Source organism: Temnothorax americanus, unplaced genomic scaffold, assembly GCF_048541705.1.
Source record: "Temnothorax americanus isolate GAGA-0224 unplaced genomic scaffold, ASM4854170v1 Scaffold20, whole genome shotgun sequence".
In the NCBI taxonomy this organism is placed as follows: Eukaryota; Metazoa; Arthropoda; class Insecta; order Hymenoptera; family Formicidae; genus Temnothorax; species Temnothorax americanus.
Genome location: NW_027509339.1, coordinates 3097005 through 3118061, shown reverse-complemented (window position 1 = coordinate 3118061; position 21057 = coordinate 3097005). Strand labels below are relative to the sequence as shown.

The 21057-nt window shown below is 38.7% G+C and overlaps 3 protein-coding genes across 7 annotated transcripts in view; 1 reads left to right on the top strand and 2 right to left on the bottom strand.

Moving 5' to 3' along the window:
- The window catches only part of LOC143897559 (furin-like protease 1), a 219115-nt gene that overhangs the window by 38779 nt on the left and 159279 nt on the right, over window positions 1-21057 (bottom strand). The gene's annotated exons all lie outside the window — the stretch shown is intronic.
- On the bottom strand, window positions 601-2735 carry LOC143897373 (uncharacterized). Its single transcript, XM_077405989.1, has one exon. It carries the CDS (start codon window positions 2671-2673, stop codon window positions 868-870), a length of 1806 nt encoding a protein of 601 aa, XP_077262115.1. The 5' UTR covers window positions 2674-2735; the 3' UTR covers window positions 601-867.
- On the top strand, window positions 6076-19142 carry LOC143897372 (dynein intermediate chain 3, ciliary-like). Of its 2 annotated transcripts, none has more exons than XM_077405988.1 (10): window positions 6076-6162; window positions 7444-7605; window positions 7938-8038; window positions 9677-9837; window positions 11002-11179; window positions 12038-12469; window positions 12944-13226; window positions 13525-13815; window positions 14191-14575; window positions 16956-19142. In XM_077405988.1, exons 1-10 carry the CDS (start codon window positions 6091-6093, stop codon window positions 17543-17545), a joined length of 2655 nt encoding a protein of 884 aa, XP_077262114.1. In that variant the 5' UTR covers window positions 6076-6090; the 3' UTR covers window positions 17546-19142. The 2 variants fall into 2 exon arrangements, with proteins under 2 accessions (XP_077262114.1, XP_077262113.1); XM_077405987.1 differs by having other exon boundaries at window positions 13525-13866.

The window sequence follows — 21057 nt, the reverse complement described above, 5'->3', positions numbered from 1 at the left end:
ACCACGACTCCGCATTAATTATTGGAATTGGATTAACGCAAACTCGCGCATTTTCATTTTTTCCCCATTATTTTTCGTCGATGTAGACAAGATAAATGCTCACTAAATCCCGAGTCGCGTTTATTAGGGCTACGAGATATATCATTTCCCCGACAGAAATGAAAATGTATACTGGCCATAAAACAACGGCGTTTGATGCGCAAGTTTGTTCCACCGAGTGCAAAAATAAGGGTGTACCTACGACGAGAGGGTGAGATAATGATAAACGTGAAAAGTTGGAGGCCTGCAGCTGCTGCGAACAGACTTCTTTTGCAGCCACGTCTCGAGCCGCGCAAGCTGCATTTTTTCATTTCCGCGCCTCCCTTCCTACGCCTTTATAATGTCACCTTTGCATGTCTCGTGCATATATTTCACTTAAAAAGCTGTTATGCTATTCCTATTAATATAAACAAAAAGCAAGATAAATTAAATGGGCACTAAAAATTTTTGGTCGCAGAGAGCTTGTCATTGGCATCATTTTAGTAAAATTAAATAATTGTTCAAAAATAACTATAATAGTAAAATAATAGTAAAAAATGTTAGTTAAGCAAGCATACGCTATTTTTTAATAATATAATTTACTGGTAACTGAACTGTATCTGAAATTTTTACAATTTTTAAAATAATTTTATTAATGTACTATTTAAAAAAAATTTTATTTTGCGCTTATATAATACATTTGGGTCTATTTTCCATGCATTAAAGTTTATATCCGTACCAAAAGTATGACATATAAGTGCAAATTTTGAACATTCTTAAAATAAATGTTGACTCAATCCATCAACGCGAATTCCAAATATTCTACATCGTAAAGTAGTTTCCGAAAGCTCAGCGATGCTTTTTGCAGGGATGTTTTCCCAGGTATTGATCGCGAATCACCCTACTCTCGTCCATTTTCGTCGGATAACTTTTCGTCTCGGCAATCGGCGTTTTAGACGAACAATAATGCGGGCACGAGTTTCTCGATCGCGAAGAAAATTCGCCTTTGTTCGCGGCGGACTTTAATAGCTTCGGTCTGATTCCTTCGCCGCGCGGGTGTATCAGTTCGACGATCCGCGGGAGACAAGGATCGAGACGTCCATTTCCCTTCTGGAAGATCTTCAAGCGAACCTTGTACCTCTGTCGCGTCCATCCGTTACCCGGTGTCCGCGGCCTGAATCTCCTTCTTCTTCTTCCGGTAGTTCCTGGCCGTGATTCTGGTCTCTTCATCTTCCTACCGTGGGACAAAAGAGCTCCTTCCATTTGCCTCACACTAACGTCAACAGGTGGCTCGCGTTTGACGCCGATACCCCACATTTCCTTAATACAAGGACACTTACTCAATCGATACTTGAAACTTGCCATGTTGGGATTGCAATCGTTAACGTTCGACGTGCCAAGTTCCTTTTCAGGTTTCCCAGCGCAACAACGACCGTCCTTCGTCAGCGTAGGGAATTGTTGAATTTCAGATTCCATCGTTTTGTCGACAGGCGCGGGAATTGTCGAAGAAGCGGCGCATTTGTCCTCGGAGAAAATCACACGTTTTCTCGATACACTCTTCTGCAACGCCTTGGCATCTGTTCTGCCGCTCTCATTTTCATTCGCACTCCTGCTGGAATCCTCATGAATATTCTGCGGAGATGACACGGTGTCTTTCGCCCGAGATCTCTGCGGTCCTTTCTTAGAAATGAAGATTATTGGCGAACCTTTAACAGGGGGTAAAGATGTCTTCTTCAAGCGATGGTCGCAATAAGACGGTGGATTCTCGCTCCAATGTGGATATCTTGGTGGCGGAGGATCAGGTTTTACATCGTACTCGTGTGTATCTGATGCGAAACGCTCTTTTGGTACTTTATGTTTCACAGGAGAAGTTCTTTTCTCATTCAATATAATTTTTTTGGAAGACGTGGGCTCTGATTCAGGACATAGCTGCGTAGGATAAGCTGCAATTTGCTTCGACTTGTCTTTCGTTACCTCATCCGACTTATCTTTGTAATGATCTCGCGATGATGGAAAACATATTGGTTTTTCCTGGTTCCCCGAATAAATGCATGGCTTCGGCTTGCATTTATAATAGATCTTTCGCTCCGTTGCCGGTTTTCCGCAAACCCATTTCTCAGATGTTATTCGAGTCGCTGGTATCGATTCGTAGGACTCGTGTTTCGATGATTCGCACGCTTGCCAATCGTTATACGGTGCAGGTTTGTTCGCGCAGATCGGGGAAGTGGATTCAATCGACTGGTAATACTCGCGATGGCTCAATAAGTCGCTGCAAGTCTTTCGATAACTTTCTGTCGGTATCTGATAACCATCGCTGCGCCACTCGCGCGGTTTCTCACAGGATTCCGCCGACTGTTGATGATCCTTGCGTTCTCGGCGTGGTTTCGTATCATCCTTCTCGCAGCTGGACTGCGTGCTTTTTCCTCGTTTCACTCGTGTAATTGTGCCTTTGTTAATATTACGTTCCAGAAGTAACAAATCGTCAATTGTAGAATCATTTTTTCCCGTACTAAAATTTCTGTACGAAATCATGCGACTCGGAGCAATGTGTAACGCCAGTAATCTCTGCGGAATCTTCAGGGACTCGTTTAATGCGTGTGTCATTCGCAATTTTTCATGCGATAAAAATGTCAAGATTCTAGGCAGAATATTCATCTCGCAAATCTTGTCCTATTGGGATGAATAAGATTCTTCCTTGATAAAATTCTCTGATAGTATTCTCGGTATCGCAAATGAATGCTGCATCGAGGTCGTCTTTGTAAACACCTAGATGAGAAAACGTATTATTTACGCAAGAAATATAAAATCTTGGAAGCATCTGCAGTATTCGAGAATTTGCTCCGACTGAGAGCTCTCACTCGCCAATAAACAAGATTTATTAATAAATACAAGACCGTTCACTGCGGAGGCACTGTCTCCGTATATAAAATGAATGAAATCTTTACGGTTCTTTTAACACACATTATGCTCAGTGTAAGTTAAGACTTCCAGCGTGACTTTACCTTACGCCAGAAAGCTTCCAACATCTTTCGTTGGAAGCTTCAGGAATTTCTGTAGTTGGACTTTCATCTTGTTACCTTCTTCAACGCTTTTCTATCGTCGATTTCTCGCTTGTTAAGATTTTAGAAATGTTAAAATATTGTCAGATACAATGAAGCTATATGATTGCTGCAGCCATTTGATGTAGTTAATAAAAGAAGTCATGAAAAAATAATATACACACTCGCGAATAAAAAAAAATACATTTGGATTTATTTGAATTTCAAAAACTATTGTGGTTACCGGAAATTTTGACGCAACACGTATATCAAACGTGTGCGGTTTGCTGAGTAAAAAGTTACGAACGATTGAAGTACGCGATGAGAGGAGGCTTTATTGATATTGCAATATGTTCATACGTATCAACGTTACAATGTGTCTGCTCTAAAATGTATATATCCGATTTATAGAATTACGATATAAATGTCACAATCCATCACTTTCTATCATTTCATTTCGGCACACCCAAACTAATTTCCAGTCCCTCATCTCGTAACTTCGCCGTGTGGCCCATCCGCCGGCCGGAGATCGTCCATTGAACATCGGTCCTAATTGCCACCAAAATTCGAGGAACTCTAGAATCGCGGGCGAGATTCGTGTGAATTCCATTCCGAACTTTCCATTCGGCGACGCTACCGTGGTTTAGAATCCGTGGTTAAATTGCTTTAGCGGCGCGCTCCGGGTTCATCTTCGATATGTGTCGTCGCACATACGCGACGCCCCTGCAATTCGATCGATCAGATTCATCACGAGTGGCTCAGTTCTCCGGGATTATCTGATTTGAGAACTCGTATGAGGATATTGATTGGAGAAATTCCGTTCGGGAACTCGTGGAATAATATTGTCATTATTAGTTCACGTCCGCGCAAACTGCCGCGGTTGTGTCAATTTCGTATGTAGATCTTCCGAAGTTCGTAATCGAAGCTTCGTTATGTCATTACATACAGAGACAATCGTATAATTTTCATTTAAACAGTATATAATTTTTAATTAAATTGTGCTTTAGTTAAACTGTATACATGCGAGATATATTTTTCGGGACGGATTTTTTATGCTGAAAAAAAATAAAACCGCCAATTCTTAATATTCTGAATCCAAAAAATTCTAGAAATTTTTATACTAGAAATATTTAAGAATAAACCAAATAAACTAATAATTTTTCACGACTAAAAAATTATAGGTACTACGCTCTTTTTAACATCACCGCAAATTGCGATGAAAATTATAATATGATAGGAAACAAGATAATATTCTTTGCAAAAATAAAAGTCGAATAGAATTATATAAACTATGTACACATAATAAATTAACAAACTATGCAGAAAAAAGCTTCATTTTGAAAACCGCTTTCCACTAGCGATGCCGCTTTCGATTGACGACAGCTATTAAGCTTCGGCACTGATAGCTCGAATTGGAGCTGTGCAGCTCCAATTTCTTAAAACTTTGGACGACACGATCCCGCGCGGCCATTAAGAGGAATTCGCGCAAATTGAATCTGGCATTGGGGTATCGCCAAATTTCAGATTCGTGTCGCCGCGTACGCAGAGGATAGATAATCGATCACACAATGCCGCTGGCTCCGCATCGAATCTGATTCATTAGGTGTAGCGCCCGGCGGCGGTGGGCTCATCCGATTTATCGGACGGCGCGAAAGCGTTGATTGGCGGACGCCGGATTGCGGACCGCAGAAATTGTGAGTGCTCTCGGCAAAGGGATAATGTCATCGCGATGGCCCGACGGCACGAGAATGCGCGCGCGGTGCCGTAATTCCATAGAGTGCATCCAGCGCGGTAAATTGACGCGCAATCAAATCGCCGACGTATGTACAAAGAGGATGTACCGCGATAACAGAGCGCCGTGTGAGAAGATTACGCCGAGTTTTTCTCGCAAGTTCCACCTACGTTGTCGTACGTGTCGATTTTCAAGTTTCAAAAACGATTCCTTTCAACTCGAGATTTACTTTCCGTTTAGCAAAGAAATAATTTCCTTTGTATACGAGGTTGAGAGTTACTAATTTGTTCTTGCGCGATTTCTCCGGACATCTTTCAATTTTTGCAGTAGATAAACAAACTAGAAAATTTGCTCCCTTATCAGAAAATAAGATCATGAAATTAGACTTTAAATTAAATCAGAACTCTTCTATTCGTTTCTGTAAGGTAAACTCGGGTAAGACGGCCATACGGGAAAGATGGCCAACATATTGTTCATTCGAATGTTTCATGGCGAGCTAGATTGAAAAAACATAGGTTGGCCATCTTTCCTCTATGGCTGTCTTACCCGAGTTTACCCTAAAGATAGAGGTAAACATCAGTACAGTTGTCGGCCACTTTAGAATAATTGGCCCCACAACCTAAAAGATTAAAGATTATAAAGAGATACTATTAAAATGTTTAAAAATGTTTCTTTTAAAAGTGTGTTAAATATTTTTGTATTTATAATTTAAAACATTTTAATAGTATTTAATTCTTTATATTCTTTAATTTTTTAAGATGTGGCCAATCATTGTAGAGTGGCCAACAACTGTACCGTTTACCCCTATTCTTTCTGGAGCTTTCACATAATTTCCGTACTTATATTTATAATTTCACATTTATCATTAACGAAGAAACACACGTGACATCAATCTCGATGGCATAACGTGCCATGGTTCGTTCGCGTGTCGTGTTTCACAAGCTGAACATCGCCTTAATGGCCCTTCACGCTATATCGAGCGTATCGCGTATCACGATCGACGTCAGGCGCTCGTGCGTGAAAAGTATCAGCGGTTAGATAAACGTGCAACCTGCACCGTTCGCCGATTTCCTCCTTGCCCCACCCTCTAAATAATTTAACGGAGGTGTCTCGTCTCTGTTTGCGCGAGTCTGTCATCGTTTTCCCTCGTTTTACATCCCACAACCTACTAAAAAACGGTTTCCGATAATGCTGATCCATCAGTACGCATACATCAAACCAAGGTCGCAGTTCGGTAAGCAATGCTTCTTCGCAGAGACCGACCCGACCGTGCAGGAGAATATCCTGCCGGATACGGAACTCATGCGAAACTACGTCCGCATGAGCCATTGCCACCGTGGCGTACAGATGTCCAAGCAATTCGCTCTTCACGAGGTAAGAAAATTATTGTAGATCGCAAAAGAAAAGAATTTAAGCGAGATTGTGTGTTTTTATTTGTTATTAATATTATTAATTTTAATTGTTAATTATTATTTATCTTAATTCTTGGTCTTTATTCTTACAAAATTATTAGTGTTCATTCGTGTAACTTTCTTTCTTATTAAAGGAATATAAATTATAAGTATATGTGTAATAAAGAAAATAAAATCTCCTTCTAAAAAAAGAAAATATTAGAATGTCATAGATAAATGCTGGATAAATGTTGAAAATTTTTAACAAGTAGACATTAGAGATTATTAGATTAATATCTTAAATATGCATCGATTACTCTCTGTTATTACGTTAGTATAATATAATGCTACATATCTTTAAGATGTATCATTATATCAGCTGCATAGATGATTATCCGTAAATTATACGCACTGGCTAAATGCTAATGAGTTTCTATATTCGAGACTTTGTATCATAGGATTTACGGGAAAGCTGGGATTATGAAAATAGCCCCGCTGAGTCATCGTCGAACTAATTCTGCAGCAAGTTTAACGTTTGCGGCATTTAAATTCCAAGAATTAATAAACGCGTCGTGTAAATATACGCCCCAACCGTGAGCCTTCCTAATATTTTTACATTTCAAGGGATCAGAGTTATGTCAGTTTAAATTAAATATTGTCTGCGATTCTCTTAAAAAAAAATACAAAATTTACGATGGAAATCCGCGGGTTTTCAATCCCCGGGAATGCGCTAAGTAAAACTCGCGGAAAGTTTAATTCAAACATAATATTGTTTCGCGGTGCATCTCGTATCTCGTATTAGTTTACATCGTAAATCACGTATTTCTCACGATTAAAAAATTAAATCTACCGCATTTAACCTCGCAAAAGCATGAAGAATCAATATTTATTAGCATGCCTTTGACGACATATGCCTTAAACATATGAATTTTTCGTTAAAATGCCTCATAAATTGTTTATGCGAACAATTCCCATAATATACGAACAAGAATTTGCGGAAGGTAAGCTGCGGATGAAAATATAGATTAATGTGAAATACAGTGTGAAATACAGCGAAAGTGCATGGACATAAGAGATTGCGCGTTTTCTCTTTAAGTAAACCATTTAACACCGTGACGCGTTTCTCAAGAGTACTCAAGTGTTAAATGTGGGGTGTTACGTTTTACATTTTGCAATAAAAAAACGGTTAGAAATGGAGAGACTTTTATAGCTTCATATCGTTACGCGCACAGCTCGCTGATATCTATTTTTATTTTTACGTCAGATGCAGACTGCTTATAAGGTAACAAAAGAGAGCGGAATGTTACACTTGGAGGGCGGTTGGCCTAAGGAGATAAACGTGAAGGACGACGAAGCCGTGCTGAGATTTCGTCGGCGCGTGGTGAAGGACGAGTATTGGGCGCCGAAGATGAAGAGCCTCATTGACGTGAGCTCACTTTGAAATATATCTATTATAAAATATCCTCTTAATCATTTTTCAAGCGCGTTACACGGAAAATAAATTATTTGTGTAAAATATCGATGTTTGCTGTTCAATTTCTGGTACAACATCCTTGATATTCTATGTCGGAAATTTGAAAACATAGTCAATTAAAGTTAAAACGAATAATCTAAGACGATTTAAAATATGTATGTACATGTAATCTTAGTTGAAGTAAATGCATTTACTCTAAATATCCCTTAATGCGAAAAACCTAGTATAAGACAAGAGGATTAGGTAAGTAATCCTGTTATCAATTTATTAACTTATTCGCTTAGCCTATGGAATGCTGTGTACTGCAGAATAATGCGATCAACATCTACGAGAATTACTTTGACGATATGGAACCGACTGCACTCGTTCTTCCCCGTAGTATAAGGTATGTTGTTTTTTTTCGCTATATATAAAAGAAAAGCAGCAATTCTAACAATTTTAGAAAACTTACTTGTAACAAAAAAATAAGATTAAAATTGTCATTTTCAAATTGTTTTCTTTAAGCTGGAATATCCGACAAGAATGCTAATCTAAGTTCACATTACGTTACTTCGCGTCCGTCGCGTCCCGTTACGTTAAATTCATCGTAATCCTGGCATTATTGCAAACTCACGCTCATGAAGTCTAAAATATACACTTGTTTTGTCGGCAGATCACTTGTTTTTTTTTTCTAACCAATTGGAATAAATTAAACTGCAAATCCCGCTTTCGCCATCAATATCCGAGGAATATTCAAAGTCTCGTTTCAACGTGCCTGACACAAGCTTCCACGGACGAGTCAAATCTCTCTCTGCAAATCGCGGTCACGTACGGAATTATCATACGACGCATATCTTCGGGACTGATGATGCCGCTCGTGCGACACGTTCTTGTAGACATAAAGAATTAAGATCTCGTAAATCCGGAGACAAATTCTGTGCATTAAAACGTAAAAAAACAAGAACGTCGATCGCCAGAGAAATACGAGAAAGTTGCTCCGATTAATATATTCGTATAATTCCTTTTGGATCTAAAATCCATCTACGAACTTGTCGTTTCTCACTATTCCGCATTGTCGCGCATTTTGTATGAAAACCCGATAACTTATTTATAGGACGGAAAATCCATAAATCGATGCGACGTCACGCTAGACGACGATGCTGTCATTGAGAAGCTCGCGGGGAAGCTCTCTTATTATCTCGTCGGCTTTTCGTCTTTCCATGCTTGTTTAACACGAGTTGCAATTTTTCACCGTCTTTTTCCTCACGCGTCCAAACACGTGTTGCGCCTCTCTCAGATGCCTCGCGCGATTTTCGAATTGATCCGCTTTTCTTCTAAGATGTGTCACTCCGCGAGCTTCTAAATATCGCTGTATTCGACTAGCGCTTGGATTTATATTACTGATGCATCTCTACCTCCACGAAAACGAAGGCTTTTTAAAAAAAGCGACAGCAAACCAAATAAAAAACATTTTTTTAAACTTGTTATAAAATAGAAATTTCAAAAAAATGTTTTCTTTTCTTTTTAAACCAGAAAACAATTACAAAAAAATAAAAGAAGTAAAAATTCGAGTTTAACGTTATGTTTTAACGAAGTTACATAGCATACAAAAATAGAAACAAAGCCATACTCTATTTTTTGGCAATATTATCCTCAAGACAGTGTTATTTACGTATACGAAAAATTTTCAAACTAAAGCGAACAATTTTGGTCGCAATCGCGAGGAAAAACTCGAAGCGAGGTAATAAGAAGTTACTTCGCTTCGAACGTAAACAGTATCCATACGTTTCCGCGCATTCTAACGAAGAATCTACGGCTGTCGTTACAATTAATCGCTTCGTGAAGGGTATCGCCAAGCGGACAAAACAAAAAACAAACGACGTCTGCAACGTGTAAAAGCAACGGCGTTTTATCGCGTCGCCGAGAGGATGATTTACGCGCATCGGGAATGGGAAAAAAGATAAAAAGAAAGAAATGAATTTCCGCCGGTTTGCGATTTTGCGCGAATTTTTACGGGAGCTTTAATTTTCTTTTTCCCATGCAGAACCTCAAACATGTATGTCGATCCGCAACCTATCGTAAGACCAATCAATCACCTGTCGTGGTCGCCAGGTGCACAGAATCGATTGGCTGCCGCCTACTCTTTCATGGAGTTCGAGATGAAATCGTCTAACGTGAATTCTTCTTCTTACATATGGGATATCGGTATGTTTTAATTTTACTACCGTGCAACACAACGCGTATTTTATCCACTAATGAAAATATCATCAAAGAAAATACGAAACTTTCGCGATATTTTAAAATGGATTTACCTGAAAATATCTAGTGTATTTTTTTACAAGTAATAATATTTATGTTATTGCAGTGCTCGATATACGAAAACTTAACAATGTATGATAGAAATTGGATCATGAATTCAGCTTTAAAATGCAAGCGTTTTTTTTAAATTATTGTTTCAATATTCATTTTAATATTTCAATCTATCAAATATACGTTTTTGCAGTACTCCGCGTGATGTATTTTCTTGCCCACTGTTTCTGAATTTTATTGCATTTTCCCATACTAATGCAATATACCGTAGTAGAGATTTTTTTTAGAATGTCGAATCTGACACGCTTTACAATATATCGGAAGCATGTTTCATCATGTCGTCGTCAAACGCGACCTGTCACACGCTCGTCCCGGTTCCGGTCGCGGAAATCGATTGGTCGTTTCAAAGTCCTTCATAATATTTGAAATGCGTCTCACTGACATGAATCTTTATATATCTACACCAAACGTTGGTATACGCATGCGTGTTGTTTATGCGGCGCGTTTGTTATTGACAGAAACATATCACATGACAAAAACAACCGCGTATAAAGCCGAACGTATTTCCAGTAACATGATTTCTAGTATAGGATAATATGGCAAAATAACAAAATGTTTTTCACAGCTAACGCAAATCTGAAAGAAAAATCTCACAAAAAAATATAAAATTGAAAGTAAAATAACTAGTGATTAGCAATAGAAATATTTTCGAGGATTCCATATTAAAAGCATGATATTTGCGTTAGCTCGTTCACAACACGATACTTCTTTAATTGGAGAGTTTTTACCGTTACCAACCAAATTTTACCACTATTAAAAATATTGAAATATAGAGAAGAATATTTCTAAGAATTTGCCAGTTTTTAATACTCTAGGTAAATTTTACCAATTGTGTATTGCAAACAATTGAGCAAATAAAATATTTATTTTTTTTTTAATTTTTAGGTATAGATTTCGAAAAAAAGAGAATTCTTTGAGCAAAAAAATTGATTTGGTCACTTGTTTATTTAACAGCATTAAATTTTCAGAAAAAAAGTTTATATATCTGTGTCGTCGCAGAGAACCCAAATACACCGGTGATATGCTTGAGATCATCGTCGCCGTTAATAATCGTCGAGTTTAATCCGCGCGATCCGTCGATGCTGATTAGCGGACTGATGTCTGGTCAAGTGTGCAACTGGGACATCCGAATTGGGAATGGGCCAGTGCAAATGTCCCATCGTCAGTTTAGCCACAGGTATCTATCTATCTCCGAATGGGGAAGTTCCTCGGGGCTTGCACCTATCCGCCGAGATTATTGGCCAGAACTTGGACGTGCTTGACTTTGATGTATGGCCTGTGGAATCGCAAATATCTTCCGAGAGAAACGCCGCAAAGCCGTGTAAACGGTAGTCTCTGATACCGAGATTAATACAGCTCTTGATATGACATGCATCGACAAGAACGTGTTAACACCGATTAGATACACATGAACACTTCTGTATGAGATATAAGTCAGAATAGTTGCTCCGTAATTTTGTGTGTTCGAGTTTACGTAATTAGCGTTTAACGTTGTCGCTTGAAAAATTTGTTAAAATTATGTGTATATATCCTCAAATAATTTTAATAATTTTTTTTCTTTTGCTTTAAATAATATCAATCGCAAAACAATTATTAAATGAATAATCGTGATTTTCTTAATAATGTTGCATCACCGTTAAACAGTCAGAAAATTATATTACAATATCATTAATTGAGATAAAATAAGAAGCAAGCACAGCAAAACGCCGCTTAGCTTTACTATAGAAGCTGCGACCGCACTGACGCTTATAGGATTTCACCTCTGCGATAATTACTGAAAACACGCCAATTAAACGGCGCAGACTCCGTGAAGGAATAATGTTCGTAAAGTAATTCGCAGCCGATGAGAGGTTACGGATCGTTGCAATTCATACGTTTCGTAAACGCGGTCGCAATTTCTGCCGTCGTCGTGGCAAAATGTTTCCAAAGAGCCTGCCGTTTCGCTGCCAAATTGTAACTCCGTCACTCCGTTTCTTCCCCCCGTTCTCTCTCTCTCTCTCTTTCTCTCTCCGACAACGACGACGATGCGCAAAAGAAACCCGGCGAACCAGGCGTTCTGGATCCAATCCAAGACCAACACGGAGTTCTTCTCGGCATCCACCGACGGTACGATTAAGTGGTGGGATATCAGGAAGATGAGGCGACCGACCGACGAGCTCGTGATGGATCTGGATGATCCGCTTCGAGCGGATATCGTTCGCGCGATCGGAGTCACAAAGCTGCAATACGAACCGACGATAGGGCACAAATTCCTGGCCGGTATGGAGAACGGCATGGTGATCAAGGTTAGACGGAAACTTGCGAATCCGGTCGATAAACTGGCAATGAGGTTCAATTGTCACGTTGGCCCTGTCATCGCCATCGATCGAAGCCCCTTCGCGACGAAGAATTTCCTCACCGTGGGCGACTGGACTGTCAAAATTTGGACGGAGGATACCGCCAGGGAGGGTAGCTTGCTCACCATCCGGTTAGATCCATTACATTCAATTAACTTAAATCGACTAGCCTCGCGAATTAAAGCTATAAATCTTTGTAACTTAAAATCGCTTGAGTTATAAGTGTGTTGTAGAATTTTTTCTTTTATCTAATTTTCACTCTGACATAAATTTGCTATGTATATTAAGAATATACAGACGCTAGACTATAGTATGCATTATTATCAGCACCATTGTGTGTCGTATATCTGACTATAAATTTAGCATACAAAGAGTAGAATACAGTTATGAATACTTAGCGCGAAACAAAGCGAAGCAGCTATTCACGTAAACAGGATGATATATCACGCGGTTTCTACGTTCGACTAATGTCTTGTTTATCAGCGTCGAAGCTCCTCCATTGTCATTTTTGTCGGCGTAGTTCCCGAAGTTTAATGTTGTTATCGTGCCGCGGAGCGTATGCTCGGTAAAGAGGAAGTAAAGGATGCAATTTTTTGTGCGCACAGCGAACAGAATACTGATTTACGCGGAGGTTGCTGGAGCAGGTCCAGGTACTCGGTGTTCTTCACCATAAACGCGACGGGTCTGTTGGAGGTATACGACATTTTGAATGGCGTGGATTCGCCGGTGACTACGTTTCGCGTCTGCAATGACAGTCTCACGGCCATCGCGCCCCACGAGAACGGTCAGCTCCTGGCAGTCGGCAGTCACGACGGCAATATATATCTGGTGGAATGCTCCGAAGGACTCATTGTCAACACTAAAACTGACAAGGCGAACCTTACTGCCGTGGGTGTTTCGAAAAGTATATTATCGAAAAGGGCAATAACCCAGATAGCTATATGTATTTTAGAAAAAAATCTTAGAAAAGATATGAACGATTCAAATTTAATTTAAATGTTCGCATCTGAAGTACAAACGTAAAGATTTTATCAATGGTTTATATCATGTTATCTGATATGTAACAAATTTAGATTTTATCGGTTGTTATTCTTTTCGAATTCATATTATATATTTCGCGAATTTGCATATTCTAACTTTGATCTTACGTTGATCGAAGACGAAAGGCAATGTATTTTTACTGCAGTATCTCGAGAGCTGCGGTCGTTTCGAGAAGACCGTTGACACGCGATTGAAGGAAATACGCTTGATGCAAGCTGGCGTTCACGAGGATTCCACAGCGGACCACTTGACGTTCGTATCAAAGAACAGACATAAGAAGGGAAACAATAAGGAGAAAAATAAGAACAGGGCGCAGGTTAAAGAAAAGGTCGAGCACTCTACGAAAAAATCTCGGATGAGAAAGTTGGAAAAGGACGACACGTTCTTCGAGGAACTGACGGAGTCAGAAGCGGCATTTTTTCAAACAGTAAAGAGGGTAAAGAACAACTTAAGTAGCCGAGAAGAAGAAAAGATGCATTTTCCACGGGTACAAGATTTTCTCTGTTGTTTAGGACGCGTATTTTCGCGTCTTTTGAAACATTAATGATCTTTGCTATATATATAGACTAGCGTTTCCGTTTATGATAGAAGAATAATGCATCATTCTTCTACTTTAAGATATGTTAACATATTTCATTGCAACATGCGTACAATATCAAAACAGATTTAATTATTACTATACATTTCTATTTAGATAAAAAAATTGAGCGTCTTATTTTAAAATGTTTTTACATTAATAAATAGTTATATCTATAATTCACTATGTTATGCAAATCTTGTTACAAGAAGTTTGAAATCAATGTCTTTTCAGGAACTTGAAAGTTATTCAAGGCTGGATCCCGAAACCGAAGAAATGATCAGTCTTATGCAGGAAACACCGCGTAAGAAAAAGATAATTGCACGCGAACCGGTGACGGTAGAGAATAAAATTGCCAAAATTGCGCCAAAGCAACATAAATTTGTCAGGGAAGAAAGGACAAGCGCGGCGAGGCCGAAATCCTCGAGATCCTTGATAGAAGAAATAGAAGTTGACAAGGAAGAAGATGGCGAAAGAGCGGTTACAACGTTAGAAGCGCCATTCGCAAAACCGAGAAAGACTGTGAAGATTGTGAAGAAACGTCGCGGAGAGGAGATCTTGAGCAAAGTCTGCGCCGTCGAGGTCTGTAAGCCGGAAATCTGTTGCGCAGACCTGGAAGGTAAGCTTCCGTTTCCGACGACAAGCGCAAACGTCGTTTCACGAGAGATCGGTAAGGCGATCTATTTTTTTTTTTTTTTTTCGTTTTCTATGCGTCGCTCGGGACATCGTGGACGGACAAGATAATGAGATCTCCCCTCGAAGCCGAGCGTGATCCGATAATACCTTCTTCAGCTGCGCGCGGCTTTATTTGAGTCCGCAATGGCGACATTATGTAATTTTCTTTCATATATTTGAGCACCGGCAGCGACAACGTGTGGTAACAAGAAATATTGCGGCGGACAGATTGATAGCCATTGATAGCGCTGCGTGGTGCGAAAAAATTCGGGGGAGAGAAGATAATTTCGTAAAAAACGCGATTTCGATGGAAAACCGCGATCAAAACCGCGCGAATGCGCCACGTCAGGTGGAAACATTGATAAACGTTCATTGTTCTGATTCGTTCGTGTTCTCGCCGGGTTTCCCCCCATCGACATTGCGTTTCGCTGATCCGGCAGCAACGGGAGACGTCTCCATGGCGCGACACAATCGGACAGCTTAATTAAGAACGTCGCTGTCGCGATTGCGGTCGGTTTCAAAGCGTAGCCGTATGCGTCTATCCAAACTGCGTCCCAGTTAGATTAATGCGCTAAACTCGGGGATCTACATCGTTGCTACATCGTTGCGCCGTTTCTCTTTGGCCATTTTAGATGTGCCGGCGTAATTGGAGACAGCAAGGGCGAAGCGTTTTCAACGCCGTTTCTTAATGAAGGACGCGCGACAAACGTCCGCGCATGAATCTGTCCAATGAGAATTTATTATCTGTTTCACTTTGCGTCATTCGTTGGCAAAAGCTTGAAGAAAAGCGCGACAGATGAAACAAAGAAGCTGCGCGTTGATAATATTTCTCCGAAATTTCTCGCGAATTCCTTTTCTACGCGAAGATCGCTGACGGAAAGATTTTATCAAACAACACTTTAAGTGCATCTGTCGTCATTTTTGCACCACTATATTTCAGTGATTTCTTAAAGCGAATATGCGCGCGCTGCACAGCCGCAGGACCAAACTTGGGCCATTAAACTATCATTTGTTACGTACCATCAAAGATGCATTATGGTTCTGTCATCTTGCCAATAACTATGACGCGCGCAATATCTCCCTGACTGCTTCAGTAGAAATGTTTTTCCTTTATTCTTGAAATGCTCCACTATTGAATATTAATATTCAGTAACAGTGAAATATATCGTTAAGTGCATATTATTAATTTTGAATTTACATCAATGAATATATTTTGTTGATATCTTTAAACAATATGATTGATTAATATAATGTATATTTAACTTGCTTACACTGTTAAATTTGTATATAGTGTCAAATTATATTCAATCATTTTTAACCATTCCTATATAGATTGCCACTGCTCCTACTCAATATGTCGTTAATTTCACTAAAACAATATAAATTGAACTAAATCAATAAAGTTGATATAATACTATTTTGTGTTAAAATAATAAATTTTGACACACATGGTAGTTAGAAATAACAAATGTTTAACTCAAAATATTGGTTTAAATTTCATCCTTTAATATTTTCAATTCTGAATCTCGTTCGAATAGTAATTTAAATTAAAGATTATAATTTTTCTGCATAAAACAAAAATGTCTTGACGCACATAGACAGAGAACAAGAATATAGTATAAAAGCAGTCGATTTTCACACAGCTTTAACTTATAATGACTGCTAAAATGTTATTGCGAGGGTTGTTATCGGGAGAGTCCAAAGGGTTAAAAGCTTAGATTGAATGTTAAATAAATGAGATAAGGGCAAGATCAACGACAGTGATAGAACAAAATTAAATAGGATGAAATCACCCTGGCGTTAGATTAGAGCAGTAAAGCGGATACCATTTGTCGTCTTCCCACCGGGCGTTTTAAATACATTGAGGGTACATTGAAGTGTCCAGTATAATTGCGGTCTCGCGAGGAATATTGTAGTTCTATGACATTTCATCTAGATTATAGTGGAAGAAATAAAATGTGCCGTGTGTGTTGCTTTGACTGCAATATATATATATATACTTACTTAAAAATATAAATTAATTTAATATTTAAAATAAAATAATTTTAAAATTAAAAAATTGTTTTTTCCAAACTTCTTAATAATTATCTTCGTAGCATGTACTGTTAATTGTATTAATTTGTACTTTAATGAAGCGCAGAAATCTTGAAAATCGAATATAAAATTATTAATATGAGTAAATATTAGTTAACTTTATAAAATTTGATTTTCATAAGAAAACTGGATTGTTAAATGAAAATGGATTAATAAAATATATAATATTAAAATAAAATTATCATAGTATACAATCAATTTTGATTCAACGTTCAATTTTTATATTTTAGAAGAACGGAAGGCTGAATTGAAAACCCAACTTGCTTCGGAGGAAAAGGAACCTCCGTGGGTTATCACCCAACGGCGACGTAAGTTATTCGATCTTGAACAAAAGTTGCCGGAACATTCGTCCATCGGGAAGAGAAAGATCCTATTGGAGGACGAATCGCTGGCGGACGTACTCGCGGACGAAGTCGAGGAAGCCAGAAGGGAAATGCGTGCTTGGCAGGAGAGAATCGCGTTGAGTAAACGTGACTTCTGGCGGTCCCAAACAATCGAGGTTGTACACGGGAAACCAGAAGAAAAGAAGAAGAGAGCCGGGAACGGTGACGTCGAGTCGCCTGTACGAGGCGTCGTGGAGATGGGAAGATCGAATTTTCGGCAGCTCGCGGAAACGCGCTCGAAATGGAAATCCGCGATCGAGGACGAGACTTTGCGAGCGCACGAAAAAAGAAAGGAGAGGAAGCTCGAATTGCATCTTGAAAAGTGTGTCCAGGAAGAAGAGACGCATCCGACGCTATCCGCATATACTGACGAATCAATGAAAACGATAACAGTGACGCCGGCGACGAAACGCGAGTACAGGGGCAGCGATCAATAATATTTAACATTCGTGATGTTTTACTGATCGCGCCGGTTCGGCAAATAATTTATCGGCAAATGATATTAAAAATTTCGACTGCGAGAACGAAGCTGAAATGTCAACCGAAATAACAGTCGAAAATTTTTCGAGCGTAACAGAAACCTGATTAATTAATTAACTCGATGCTACAACGCAATTTTAATTCTAATTATTTCGCAACGTGAGGACTGCATTAGTAAACTGATTGATTAATACCGGGCTCTAACAAATATACACGCGTGTCTTAAAATATGTCATAAAAATAAAACTGTATTCAAAATATATTCGCGAAGCAATATAATTTAGTTTAAGTATATTTCTCGAGATATATATATCTCAAGTTCTTGAGTAAGAGAAATTACAAAGTTGTCCATTTAATCGAGGCTGCATGAAAAGACGATCTTCGAGAAGTTCGTGAGAAAGAAGTTGGCGGAGGGCACTTTATATTTGAATAGAATTGCAAGACTTTCAACGTGGCACTTGGCATAGAGAGAAACGGATCAAACAGGACGTCGGACAAGTGATGCAGAGTATTGTATACATTCCAACGAAAAATCGAAAGAGCGGGTTCAACCGAGTGCTGAAAGCTTTAAAAACAAAATGCGAATAAAAGAAATCGGGCATTTCGAAGTGACTCGGTAATGATTCTACAACATCGTAAACGATGGACATTACGCAAAGAGTTTTCCACCTCCGCTGAAATTCTGTTCGGGCGATTCTGATGCAGAACTGAAGTGGCTCAGAGGCTCAGAGAGAGGCTCAGAAGAGGCTGAAACTTAAGACGGTAAATTGCCGAAATTACCGCGAGGATCAAAGAAGCCTGCCATTAAAGTTTCCGCTCGATTAATCGATCGCGCGGCGCATCTCGATGCGATGCCAGGACGAAAGCGCATCAGACGTGCGGAATATGTATATCACGGTTACGGACGTGCGACTCGCGCATCCCGAAAGATTCGAAATCTTTCATCTCGAAGATGAATCTCGCCGAATTGGAAATAAGACTGGACCTGCTGTCGTGGAAAAAAAAAGTTTTCTAAAACAGTGGGATGGAATTTAAAAATTCAAGCGGGTACGCTCGTCGCTTAATCCGCGACAAGCGTCCCGTAAAGTTTGCGGCGCATCTGAAAAACGCCGGCGATTCAACCAATATAAATTAAATTATGGAAATCGTTCTGGCGCTGACTGCAAGAATCGATTTTTATTTCGCGATACGCAAGTAAAAGACTTTGAGTGAATAAAAACGATTATTTTCTACCATTTCTCCGATAGAAGAATTTTCTTTCAAACAATTAAACCTTCGTTAATTGATCGTACATTTATATCTGGAAAATATATACTTTTATCTTTTAGAAATGTTATGTGTATAATATAAATCGACTCAAACGCACTGATTCTTAATTAACTCCAGGAACATAAAAAATAAAAAAAAAATGATTAAAAAGCATATTAAATGTAATAAAATAACATTCCAATGTTATACTAAGAGAATGAAATTGTGCATCACAATCATATACACCTAATATATGTGTATGTGTATGTACATAAATGCATTGTCAAAAGAAATGCAGATCAAAAAGCGACGTAAAAAAATTTCGCCGGCGATTCCGAGCAATGCAAAGAAATGTTTAAAGAAGAAATGCGTCAGTCAAAAGATCAATTAATCAACGCCGAGATCGCGGGGGACGAGCAAAATCTCGAATATGCATTCCGCGCGAAATTAGCAAATCGCAGGGTTCGACTTTCTGCCCGACACACAAAGGAGCTAAATTCGAAGTGAAGAGTTAAGGATGGAAAGTTGAGCGGGAGCCGAAGCAAATGGATGGCGTATACCGCGTCTCATGGAAGAATCATGAGACGATTCCCGCCACTCGTGTCTTACGGAAAACTTGCGTTCTCGTATAGAAAAGCCGCGCGACCCTGATTGAAAGGATTCGCGCGGAATAGCTCTTGGCTCGTGAATTCCCGCAGAGGAACGCACTCAACCTGAAAACACTTTGATGACGACAATACTTTTGTAGACGCAGAGGAGAACTCAATAAGAGCAAATTCATCAAATTTGAGCTGTAGTAAGAAAAATATTGTTCCGAATTGAGATTTCATAGTCTCCGGCGAAGAGATTTTGAATTTTCATGCACCGAGCCAATACGTTCTTTTTTATCTTCTTCCTATCGGTGATAAACTTTTACTTCTAGTTGAAAAGAAAATGGTTCCTAGACAATAAACCACATCTCATTATGCATGTGCAGACTCTATAAGAGATAAAAAGCGTTGGCAACAAAGAATTCTACAAATGGCCTAGTTTTTCGTAATCGGTTAGCCGAGTCTCGTTTAGGTTCTTTATTTGCTCGGTAAATCCTGCTGGAAAACTACAGGTGTAGCGCGGATTAGCAAATCGATAGACACTCGAGAAACGTACCGTAACTATCGAGTCTTTCGTGTTGCAACTCACCACTCCATTTCGTATAATTCCTATTGAAACTATACTCGATTTGCGAAACCGTTGTAAAACGTAGCAACAATAAAACAAACCGTTGAAAAACGTTACATTGAAACGTTACATTAAAATATACATTTTTGTATAAGTCTAAATATACATCGTTATACACCTGTATTGATAAAACAATTTGTCTTGAAATCTTTTTAAATGTTTTTAATAAATAATAATGTGGCCAAAAATTATTTGTGTATTTCTTTAAATGTTTTATGTGCTATATGTGTGCGATTCCGTTGCAATCCCATTATTTCAAAAAGATACATCGAATGGTATACAATTTTTCAACAATCAGTTGTACATCTGTGTGTTAGTCCGTAGAAATTTTGTAGTAATGCTAGCGCGACGTGGCGTATGAATCCAAAAACAATACGAATTCTTCGCCTCCGTTGATGATTGTTGGTCGAACGTGGTCGGCGGAAACTAACAAACGGATGCCGCGGCCATTAGCTGATGAGGGTATCGCAGTTCATCGAGCCCTACAAATTGAGATCGGAAATTACAATGTATGAGAAGAAAAAGCTGGCTAGAGAGGAACCTCAAGTCGGGAAAACAACAGGTCCTTTCAAATGCTAAACGACCTACCACGATATAGAGTAACTATGCTGCATATTTATAATTACGAAGGAACTCAACTAATTCAGTTTCGAAATGTAATAGTCAATCGATAAATCTCGAGGGTCAATTATACATATATTCATGATGTTTTATTTCTAACCACAATTCATATAAGGAACTTGGATGATAAGACGTTTAATACTTCATACTTCATACAATTAAACATTAAAATTAACACTGATTCGGAAATTTAATTCTACTTTATGGGCAATCAAAAAAAGAAAAACAAATTTGCTGCCAATTAAGCTTACAATTTTTTTAATTTTAATTATATTTAATTTAATTTTAATTTATTTGGTACTTATAAGTTTATAAATATAAAAATGTTAATTTATATTAATATTATCCAGCGTCGTAATAGCAATTTGACACTGCTAAATGT